The sequence below is a fragment of the Balaenoptera borealis genome (genome assembly GCF_965194805.1).
Source record: "Balaenoptera borealis genome assembly, chromosome: 3".
NCBI lineage: Eukaryota > Metazoa > Chordata > Mammalia > Artiodactyla > Balaenopteridae > Balaenoptera > Balaenoptera borealis.
The window spans coordinates 2,667,820-2,679,609 of NC_138866.1; the positions used below are offsets into that span (position 1 = coordinate 2,667,820).

The 11,790-nt window shown below is 52.4% G+C and overlaps 1 protein-coding gene across 6 annotated transcripts in view; it reads left to right on the plus strand.

Annotated features, from left to right (window-relative positions):
• Window positions 1-11,790, plus strand: part of MOK (MOK protein kinase) — a 51,329-nt gene that overhangs the window by 36,452 nt on the left and 3,087 nt on the right. For 3 of the 6 annotated variants that reach the window (XM_082387470.1, XM_082387471.1, XM_082387475.1), the window contains 8 exons: window positions 557-627; window positions 4,496-4,574; window positions 4,704-4,752; window positions 6,719-6,897; window positions 8,388-8,489; window positions 9,259-9,432; window positions 10,007-10,130; window positions 11,576-11,776. In XM_082387470.1, coding sequence (XP_082243596.1) covers window positions 557-627; window positions 4,496-4,574; window positions 4,704-4,752; window positions 6,719-6,897; window positions 8,388-8,489; window positions 9,259-9,432; window positions 10,007-10,130; window positions 11,576-11,776 — 979 coding nt within the window. The other 3 variants (XM_082387473.1, XM_082387474.1, XM_082387472.1) reach the window with 2 other exon arrangements.

Sequence of the window (11,790 nt, forward strand, 5' to 3'; positions counted from 1 at the left end):
TCCTGAGTGACAGCGGGGACCCGTTCCAGCCCCACCAGGGGCGCCTGGAGCAGGGCCCGGGGGTGACACTGCAGGGGCATGATGTGACTCACCTTCCTCCCTTTTGTCTCGGCTGGATTTTGGGTTTTGCTCCCTGCACTGATGTATCCCAATCACATGGAAGTCATTTAGGTAAATTAAAACTAAACTTGCAGCCACAGAGCGTGAATCAAATCCTACTTTGTTTTGCTTCTGCAGCTCCTCAAACCTCATTTCTTCTTTCTGCTGATAGTTACTTTTCTATTTTCAAGACTCTTCTCTTTAAAAATTGTGGGGAGGGGGGCTTTTAGAATTTTTGCCTGAAGTAGGGTTTTACTATTATTTAAAATTACTTTTGCCTGAAACGTTGATTAAAAATCAAAACTTCTGCTGTTTCAATCATTACACTTTGGACTTTGTCTGATGTAGGAGTGCTTTGTGTTTATCAGAAGTGTTTACAAATGAATTAAATATTTGATTATTTTTTCTGATGAAGACAAGAAAAAAAAACATTTTAAAAACCTGCTTTCTTCTTCAGTGACAGAAAATCTGGTTCTCTTGCACTAATATGTGAACTTATGGACATGAATATTTATGAACTAATACGAGGTACGTAGAATAATTTCAAAGCTAATCTAAGATCTTTTAAAGCTTGTAGTTCCCATATATTTGTTTTAGTTCTCAAAATCATTCGTGCAGTAGTTGCATCTAAATATATGGTACTGGGCTGTAAACGTACAGTACTCACGGGAAGTGTTTCTCGGGCAGTCTTGTCTGCTCAGAACTCAGCTGCGAACGAGCAGAGCCACGAGGCGTTCAGGCCGGCTGGGTGACGCGGTGAGGAGGGCGCAGAGGGCGGCGGCAGCTCAGCCCTTCCTCAAGCCTGTCCCCTTCTAGCACCTTTCCCGGCTCTGCTGCTGCTGCTGGACATTCTACTCTATGCTTCAGCATGAGGCAGGGCTCGCTGCTCAGATAATCCCTCTGAGAGGGAACCTCCTCCTGTCTGCGTTCTTATGAAGTCCCCTGTACTGCAGAATGCTCATTCATTTCCTTTCTTTTTTTAATAAATTTATTTTATTTATTTATTTTTGGCTGCGTTGGGTCTTCGTTGCTGCGCGCGGGCTTTCTCTAGTTGCGGCGAGCGGGGGCTACTCTTCATTGCGGTGCGCGGGCTTCTCATTGCGGTGGCTTCTCTTGTTGTGGAGCACAAGCTCTAGGCGTGCGGGCTTCAGTAGTTGCAACGCTCAGGCTCAGTAGTTGTGGCGCACGGGCTTAGTTGCTCCGCGGCATGTGGGATCTTCCTGGACCAGGGCTCTAACCCGTGTCCCCTGCCTTGGCAGGCGGATTCTTAACCACTGCACCACCAGGGAAGCCCATCCTGTTACTTTTCATGCTGGTGCTTCTGGGAAGCGCCGTTCCAGTTTGGCTGTGTTGACGCAGTTTGGATGTCCCACATCAACACACTGGGTAGAGCATGCCCAGTGCCGTGTGCATTTCATGATGGTAGGTCCTGGTTAGGCTCTTTGAGCCTTAGTCCTTGTCTAGAAAATGGGGATAATCATAGTGTCTGACTCTTAGGGTTGTTGTGAGGAGTAATAATATGTGTGAGGTGTTTGGAGCAGTGCTGGCTTGCGTGGCCTTCAGTCGAGGTCAACTGCTGTCATCACCACCATCATCATTATTACTTTACAGTTTATAGTGTGCTTGCTCTGTGTTCCTGCATTTGCTTTTCCTGGTTCTGTGAGCTCAACTCCATTACAGAGGTGAGGCAGTTGAACTTCCAAGAAGTTAGAGCCCTTGCCTGAGACGAGCCAGCTTCAAAGAGCAGAGCTGGGAGGACCCCTCCTTGAATTGTGTCTTGTTGCGAGAGGGGTGCTGGCGATGGCTCCAGCTCCATGCTGAGTCTGACACCCCACCTGCTCCCCTGTAACTCCTCTCAGAACAGGGTGCCATCAGGCAAGGCTCTCCTTCGGAAAACACCGATGGCAGACACGTGCTCACACGGTGCCGCCGGGCATAGCCTCCGGGCCCAAGTGTAGACTGTGGGCATTTGGCTGTGCCATGGTGGACCCAGAATGCACCCCCAAGCCTGACCAGGAAAGCCAGGCGCAGGCCTGGGTACAGGGTCTCTTGTGGGAAGGCAGTGTGCTGGATATTCTATTACAATGCTGGCTACACAGGAGGCCCTTTTCCTTCTGTTAGTACTGACAGCCAATGCCATAGTTAATCATTGTGTTCACTTCAGATTTTTTACATTGCTGGTATTGTATATGACGTTTTTTAGTACCTTCTTAATGAGAATATTGGGTAAAAATTAACTTGGGAAAATTAATTTGGTCGGGAGAGCCAAAAGAGAGAAATACTGTTTGCAGTCTGCTGGCATTCAGTAAAGGGTCATACAAGGAACTTCAGAGTGGTTTATTAATTGTACTATGTGTATTTGTTTCAAGATGTTTGTGAACAAGAATCTGGTGGGAACCAGAGGCAGTCTTGGGCCTGGCGAGTTAGGATCTTGTTTTGGGAAAATAGTGTGAAAGTGAGTGGTCAGTCCCCTCCTTGTCAAGGGTGTGGACTCCTGTTGTTCTGACCAGTGGCCCACGTGGTTCATGAGGGCACCTCTGTCCACTAGGAGCCCCCATGTGCAGGCAGGACTCTCACGGAGGACAGGGGAGGGCGTCATGGCCTTGCCCCACGGCTGTGAACGGGTGGAGCGGGGGAGGCCCAGGAGGAAAGGAAGGGCAGGCATCCAAAGAGCCCTCCGCCACTGGGGACTGAAGGCAGCCGAAAATGCAGATTCCTGGCCCACCTGCCTGGATTTGTGATTCACTGGGTCTAGGTTTGGGCCTTGGAATCTACTTTTTAAAAGATCCCTAGGTGCTTATGAAGATTGGATGGATTAGACTTTTCCTAAAAGAGTCCACCTTTTCTGAGTTCAAGTTCAGATGACTGTAATGGCAGTTTTATGCTATAAGATGTGGACGTGTGGACATGGCTGGGACGGGTGCTTCTAGGAACAGAGCAGCATGAGTACAACATGCAGCAGGAGAGCTTTGGGGGCGCGTGCAGAAACGTCCCCAAGTGAATGTGGCTGGAGCCTTCGATAAACAAGTGGGATATGATGGGGCACAGTTCCCAAGGTGAGGGACCAGGCCTGGCGGCCCATTCTGAGAACTTGCTGGAAAGGCAGCTTTTGGGGCCCCGCCGCAGACCTACTGAACCAGGAATGCCGGGGGTGAGGATGGGGAGCATTCTGTATCTTCACAAGCCCCCAGGGGACTCGGGTGCTCCTGGGTCCTGAGAGCCCTGTGCTGGGAGGGAGTCTGCCGAGGGGGGTCTGGAGAGCCGGGCTCGTCAGTGGGCAGCGAGACCCCCTGCCCGATGAGGGCCGAACCTCACGAAGCTTCGTCCAGCCTCACGTGTGACAGAGAATAGAAATTTTACTTTCTTTTCACCTTTATATAGATAATAATTTGATAAAATTCCTCAAGCGGGGGGAAGCTGACAAAGTCTTAGTTTTAATTCTTTCAATTTAAATTCTGGAAAACTGATGATAAATTATGTGAAACAGAATAAAAAGATTATAGTATGCCATGGAAAAAATTCATTGCACTTAGACATTTTGTAATTTAAATTACTTTCTATTATTAACATAAACAGTCTTGTTATGCGAGAAAAAGAATACATTAATTTTTTGACAGAAATTGCAAACTTAGGATGAAAAATGTCTAGTGGGATATGTGCTCACGGAGGGGAAAGTGGTTTTTTGAGTTGTTAGGTGAGAGTGGGTATTTTGCAGATTTAAAACCTAATGACTTAAAAACACATACCTCTGATATTAAAATCAAGTAAAATGTGACACCTTCGAGAGCAAGGGCAGCTCTGATGCTGGAGTGTAGTATTAAGAGTTTCGGAGCATCCTGAAAGCTGCAGGAGGGGAGAAGGTGTAGATTACAGGCTGCTGCAGGGCGCTGTCAGCCGGTGCCCAGTGACTGCTTCCTTCTGTGAGAGAGGAACGTGTAGCTGTGCAAGTGAGAGCAGCCATTGGTCTTCTTGGGTTAAGAAAACGTGATCCATCCCCTTAAAGACGGAGATCTCCGTGTAGCCAGGAAGCCGAGGAAAACCCTAGATTTGAGCTCATAATCAGCATGAAGGAGGGTGCCCTGGAGGCCCACCCGAGGCTGTGTTAGGACCTCCGGCCTGAGCTGCCCTTGCGGTGATCGCTCAGCACTGTTCTACTGCCATCAGAAGGCCTTGCGCTCTGTGATTTTAAATGAAATCATGCCAGTATGTAGAGTTTTAAATGGTATATTTTGTAGATAGACTCCATATTTCCTAGAACTACTCCAGGTTATTTTTCACTGAGGAAGTTAGATTTTCACACATTGCTAAATAAAAATGGATTCCATCTTTTGTTTCAAAAACGGGGATATGGACCATTCATTGGTAACCATATTTGCCTATTTCCTTGATGGCACAGGGAGAAGACACCCATTATCAGAAAAAAAGATTATGCACTATATGTACCAGTTGTGTAAATCCCTTGATCACATGCACAGGTAGGCACTTGGAGACCTGGCAGCTTTCAAATTCATAAAATGTATTACCGTTCATTAAGAATATAGTATAAGAGAATTTGAATGAATGAGGTACAATTAATTCTATCCTTCCTTTTATATTGAATGCAGAAATGGAATATTTCACAGAGATGTAAAACCAGAAAATATATTAATAAAGGTAAGAACTTTTATATGAAAAATTGATATCAGAATAAAGGTAGAATATAAAAACTTTTCACTGGATATGTTTTCAATCCCAATGGATACCATGTTTGTTATAACATGTTTGTTTTTTTCCTTCCAGTTTGGAAAAAAGTGGTTAATTTAATAAATGCCATCAACGTAACTGTACATCTGGAAAAAGGCACCCTTCTTATACTATATACAAAAAATAAACTCTATTTAAATTATCATTCTAAACACTCTAAATATAAAAGTGGAAGAGGCAGGATTTGAGCTCTGATATGTCTCACTTGAAAGCCCTTAAACTATACCTGTGTAAAGTGTACAATTTGCTCAGTTTGGGCATATGTGTACACCCATGAAACCATCATCGCAATCAACTTCACAAACAAATCCAAACCCCCGAAAGCCTCCTCTTGCCCTTTGGTAGTCCATGCTCCCTGTCCCTTGTCCCCAGGCAAAGACAAGCTAGAATGTTCTATAAATGGAATTACATAGCATGTACTCTTTTTTGGTCTGGCTTTCACTCAGCGTCATTATTTTGAGGTTCATCCACATTGTAGTGTGTGTACCACGCCTTTCGAAATTGTCCCACAGTTCTTGGATGTTCGGTTTTGTTTCTGATGTTCTTCTATTGCTTTGCATTTCAGTTTGGGCAGTTTCTATTGGCATATCTTCAAGCTCACTGATTCTTTCCTTGGCTGTGTTGAGTCTATCAAAGTCTTTTAAATTTTTTGTTACAGTGCTTTTTGTTTGTTTGTTTTTAATTTTTTTTATTTTTGGCTGCATTGGGTCTTTGTTGCTGCCTGCCGGCTTTTTGCAGTTGTGGCGAACGGGGGCTACTCTTCGTGTGGTGCACGGGCTTCTCATTGCGGTGGCTTCTCTTGTTGCGGAGCCCGGGCTCTAGGCGCGCATGGGCTCAGTAGTTGTGGCTCACGGGCTCAGTAGTTGTGGCGCACGGGCTTAGTTGCTCCGCGGTATATGAGACCTTCCTGGACCAGGGCTTGAACCCGTGTCCCCTGCGTTGGCAGGTGGATTCTTAACCGCTGTCCCACCGGGCAAGTCCCTGTTACTGTGTTTTTTATTTCTAGTGTTTCCTTTTGAGGTTTTCTTAGGGTTTCCATCTCTCTGCTTACGTTTCCCATCTGAACTTGCACGCTGTCTTCTTTTTCCATTAGAGCCCTTAACAAATTAATCATAGTTATTTTAAATTTCCTGTCTGGGAATTCTAAAATTCTAAAACCCGCGCCATATCTGAGTCTGGTTTTGATGCATGCTTTGTCTCTTCAGACTATTTTTTCTTGCCTTTTAATATGCCTTGTAATTTTTGTTGAATGTATTGGGGAATGGGAACAGAGGTAAAAGGCTGTCAGCGTAGGTTTCTTGATAATCTGGCTAAGAGGACTGCTGTTTAATGTTTGCTCTAGCTGTAGGTGCCAGAGGCTTCAAATTTATTGACAGCATGAATTTTATTACTTGAATGTGAGAGGTAGAGAAGATGGAAGAAACACTTTGAAACCTGTTTCCCTGGGCTGTCTGACTTCCTTCAAGGATCCCATGTGGTGTAGGCCAGGCCCCCAGCCTCCCCCGAATGGGAACCAAGCTGCCAGAAGCGCTGGACCCGGTGGGGAGTTTGAGGCAAAACAGGGCATGTGACCAGGGTGTATAGTTCATCTTGTAGACTTATACTGCGACTTAAAAATTTCCAAAACCTGTAGACATTTTGAAATGTCAGTTAAACATAGCCAGAATATTCGTAAATGTGTTCCACTGAAGAGAAATACCGCTTCCTCACCTGCTAGAGGCAATTTCAGGTGCTTATAAAGCCAGTACTTTATGTTCTACAAGCTAGTTTAGGTGCTAGGAATTTTCCCGTTGGTGCATAAATATTTGAAATGGTTTGTATTACAATCGCTGCCTGACGAGATGTTATTTGTCCCTGCTTCTCTCCCCCCTTGCAGCAAGATGTCCTGAAATTAGGGGACTTTGGGTCCTGCCGGAGTATCTATTCTAAGCAGCCGTACACGGAATACATCTCCACCCGCTGGTACCGGGCCCCAGAGTGTCTCCTCACTGATGGCTTCTACACCTACAAGATGGACCTGTGGAGCGCGGGCTGCGTGCTCTACGAGATGGCCAGGTGGCACCAGAGTCGCAGCTGCTGCTGGGCTAGCGGGGGGTGGGGGGGCGCTGTGTCCGGGTCCTGAGGCCGGTCCACGCGGGGCTTGGCTGTCCAGTGGCTTTGCGCCAGTCCCTCCCTCTACGGTGCAGAGTTTACAGTCCTTCTGGTGTCGTGGTGGTTTTTTAACTCGACAGGAAATGTGTCGAACGCTTTTCCTTGCTTTCTGGGTATGGAGGAAAGAACACCATCAGTTACTTCTTTCCCACTGGCCCGGCCCGGCCCTGGGTCGGTGGGCCTCTCCATTTGGCCTCACCAGCGATAGGACTGATGAAGCCCGATGAAGGAACAGAGTCGAGGCGTGCTTCCTGCCGCCCCGTGGGGCCTGCCATGGGGGCGGCATGCGAGCGGTGCCCCCCGTCTACCCTCAGAGTGCAGTCCTTCGGGTGGGGTGCTCTGGCCCCGGGAGTGAGGGCGAGCTGGATGGAGGCCAGGAAGCCCCAGCCCTAACCGTCCTCCCCTCCCCCAGCCTTTGGGCTTCACCGCTGGGCGCAGCAGGGCCAGGGCAGAGGCCCGGGAAGGGCGGAGGGCCTGTCCCGTCCACCGGCGGCGGGGGCACCGGGTGGAAGAAGCCCTGGGAGGAGGTGGGGCGGCACCTGCTGGTAGTGGGTCACGCAGGATGGGTGGGTGGATTTAACGTCGGGGTGACGCACATCAGGGTGGTACAGCCCAGTGCAGGCAGGACCCGGGTCGTCCAGTCCCGCCTGCTCAACTGACCCCTTGATAAATACAGACGTTGGGCCCTTCGGGACACGCCTTCTGATTCTAGATCATTTGTATTGATAAGTGACTGCTATTTTTGGAAAGGAGAGTGGTGACTTCACTGATGCTAAAGTACCAACAAATGATCTTTTCTCCCGTGCTAAAGTCCCTGAGTCAGTTTGGAGGGATGTCAGAGGCGCTGGTGCCGGCGGCATCCACTCAGGGCCTGGGGCAGCCCACGCTGAGCCTCGCTGACTGCACTCTGTGCCCGGCCTGCCCCACCTCAGAGCCGTCCAGCTCCCCTGCGTTTCCTCTTCTCCCCTGCGGCCTGAGCTCCTGCCGTTTTCCCTGAATAGAAGTCATCTTACCGTCACAGCTACGTTTTTAAACTCTTCTTTGTGGCCTGTAATGTGTTATGGGCCTAAAATCTTTTATCCACAATTCCCAAATCCGTGACTGCTCCAAAACCAAAACGCTCCTCGGACCTCATTTGTCTACACAACCCGACCTGACCCAGCCTGAATTTTTGTCAGCAAAACTCCCCGGGCCGTGAGGAGGCTCTGGGGGCTTTCATCTCTCAGCCGGCAGAGACACCTGCTGTGCAGATATGGGAGTGTGGCTCTGTCCCTTAGAAAGACACCGACCCGTGGGGACAGTAGGAGGAGAAAGGCCCAAGCATGGGCGGGGGGGCTGGAGGTCCCTCTGCTGGGAGGACGCCGCCCTGACCACAGCCCTGGCCGCCCGCCCAGCCTGCAGCCCCTCTTCCCCGGAGCCAACGAGCTGGACCAGATCTCGAGGATCCACGACGTCATTGGCACGCCTGCTGGGAAGACCCTCACCAAGTTCAAACGGTAAGTGCAGCCCCCCGGGCCGCCCCACCACCCTGCCCCTGTCGCCCCCAGGGGCCTCCTCACAGCCCCGCGAGCCCGGCAGTCGGGTTTTGTCCCCGGAATGTTCACTCCGGCCCCAGGGGTCTTTGGGTGGGAAATGCTCCCCAGCACAGGCTGCGCGCGCGGACCGTGGGGAGCCGCCGCCCGGCGCCTGGGCCACGCTGACCCGGGGGGACCGGGGGGCGGGCAGCACCCAGCGGCTCCCAGAACCCTAGGGGGGTAAGGAGATGACAGCCATGCTGGAGTCTTCTTCTTGTTTGAAACTTTATTTCATTCTTTTCTGGTGGGAATGTGGTATTAGTCTTCTCAAGAAAAAGTTTTCTTACACTTATAGCATAACAGATGTCACGACCTCCCACCCTTTTTAAAAAAAACAGACTTAATTTTTTTAGAGCAGTTTTAGGTTCACAGAAGAACTGAGCGGAAGGTACAAAGATTTCCCATCTACCGCCTGGCCCCACGCAGCGCACAGCCTCCCGGCCACCAGCACCGGCCCCGGGGTGGCTTGTCTGCTATCATCGAACCTACACCGACACGTCATTCTCACCCAAAGTCCACGGTCTCCACGAGGATCTTGTATTCTATGGGCTTTATGCCCCCCTGCCCCCTGCCCTTTTTAGATTGTAAACTGTTACCTTCAGTGCAGGTCCCTGTAGGGTCGTGATGCTGGACCGGCCACGTGCTCTAAATGACGGCGTGATCGTTTATTATCATTGGGCTTTTAATACAGGTCGAGAGCTATGAGTTTTGATTTTACTTTTAAAAAGGGATCAGGAATACCTCTCCTGACAGCCAGTTTGTCCCCGCAATGCCTCTCCCTCCTGCACGCAATGGTGGCCTATGACCCCGATGAGAGAATCACCGCCCACCAGGCCCTGCAGCATCCCTACTTCCAAGAGCAGAGGTAGGCGCCCTGCCGGGTTCCCGTCAGGCACGCGGATGGGTGGCTGGTCCCCGGGAACGGTGCCGGTCCCTCTGGGAACCCGCACCTCGCTCCTTCCTGGTATCCTCTCCCAGAAGGAGGCGATTAGTGGCTTCACGGCAGGGTGGAAGGAGGGTCTGTGGCTGCTTTGCGGTTGATGCCAAGGCTGTGGTGTTAAGCCCCGGAGGGTCACGTGGCGCACGGCAGGGGGAGCGGGCTGAGCTCGCTCGCTGTGAGGTTCCAGGGCGCGTGCGTTGGGCGACACTTGCCATTGGAAGTACCTGCCCTGAGGGCTTCGGACTCCACCCCTCTGTCCCCTCGTGCGTGTGTGACATGGGTGACGTTTGACCCGAACCTTGAGTCACTGGGCAGGGGTGGGCCCACGGCTCCGGAGCCCAGAGGCTGTCAGGCTGAGACAGGAAAGGAAAAGCTCCTCGGGATATGGCTCATGTGGATGAGAGGAGGGGCGACAGGCACAAGCCCACGCTGGAGACAGAGGAGGCCTGTGGCGGCCGTGTTCTCAGCAGAGGCGCCCCTTGTCCCTTCCGTCCTGTAGGGCAGCTGAGAAGCAGGCTCCGGCCAGGGCCAGGAGGAAGGCCTCCGCTCTCTGCCCCAAGCGGCCGGTGGCACCGGAACTACTCAGTAACAACTGGCAGCCGGCACAGGAGGGCAGCAAGCAGGTACTGAGCGATCAGGCCGTCCGAGCTGGGACCGGACGCCCACAGGGGCCCGTGTCTCTCTGACGCAGATGCCACCTGTGGAGGTGCCACATCTGCCTGGAAAGGGCGCCCGTCAGCGACCTGCTGCCGTGCCAGACGGCACCTCTGCGCTCCTGGCCTTTCTGCGCCACCAGCTAAGGTCCACGGCGTCGCGGGCTGGGATCCTCCCAGCCGCAGGGCCAGGCCGGTGCCCAAGCACCGGGCAGACGTCACCGCGTTGTGCCCGCAGAGGACCCTAGCCGGGGCACCGGGAAGCCAGCACTGGCCCAGGTGACCGTCCCCACTCGGCCACGGAGCCCCTGCGAGAGCCGCAGGCCCCAGAGGAGCGCTCCGCCTGGCACAGAGGTGGTCTCGCACGCTTTTTGGTGTAGAAACCATAGCTGCATCCCGCGATAGCTTCGCCTTTCTCTCACGTGCCGCGGGGCCCCCCTTTGCTCGGCTCCTCCAGTTCTACAGTTGTGGGCTGGCACCAAGCCCTGTGGTAGCCGTGGCCTTCCATCGTTTCCCACTCAGCCCAGCATCTGTTGAGTGTCACTCTGCGCTGGGAGCCGAGGACGCAGGTATACCTGCAGCCGGGCTGCTTTCCAGAAATCCAGACCCCCGTGTCCAGCCACCTGCTTGATGGCTCCAGCTGCATGTCCAAAAGGCAGACTTGTTCAAACCCGATCTCCTGTCTCCCCCCCAGACCTGCCTCTCTCCCCGTGCCTTCCTCCAAGGGCGGATGAAGGCAGCTCCCTTTCAGCTGCTCAGGCCGCCAACCGGGGACGAAGCCCACCCGCGCCCCCTGGCTGAGCCTCCCTCCCTTTGCCCCTAACTGCCCTCCCTGCCGGGCCTCCTCTCCCTCTTGGTCAGCTGTTGGGGTCTCTCCTGCTGGCACCCGCCGCGGGCACCCTGTGGCAGAGCCGAGGCGCGCGCTCTCTGCCAGGGCCCCCGAGTGAGGGTTCAGGCTGTGCCGGCCATCACGTCTGGCGTGACTGCCCACTCTTCTGGCCGGCGGCGCCGCGGACCATACGTAAACGAATGGTGGGGGTGGGTTTCAATAAAACTGTGGACCCTGAAACTGGAGTCTCATAATCACATGCCGTGAAATTTTCTCCAACTATTAGAAGATGTGAAATCTGTTCTTAGCGCACTGGCCACACAGAAGCAGGCTGCAGGCCGCTTTGGCCGACCTCAGGGAGTCCGAGCGGGAAGCGTCACCGTGGCCCCGGCCCCGGCCCAGGGAGCGGCCACCGCACTCCCGGGGGGCTGGGACGCGGTGTGTGTTGTCCAGTCACCACACTGTCACGCCTCACGGTCAAGGAATTGTATGAGGCAAAAGCAGTACAAAAGAGCCCGTTTTGCTTTTCCTATTCCCACAAAGGGGAAAGCATCGTATGTTCATCTGACCTTTGCTTTGTTTCTAGAAACAGCCCCTAAAGCAAGAGGAGGACCATCGCAGGAGACACGGACCAGCCCGCGTGACGGAACTGCCCGAGCTCAAGCTGTCGGGAGTGACCAAGCTGTCCTCGTACTCCAGCCCAGCGCTGCAGCCCGTGTTTGCCCCTGGAGCGACCCGGAAGGTCCCGGTGCTGAGACCCCTGAAGTGTGTTGGCCCAAACCAGAAGGTGGGCGTCCCACT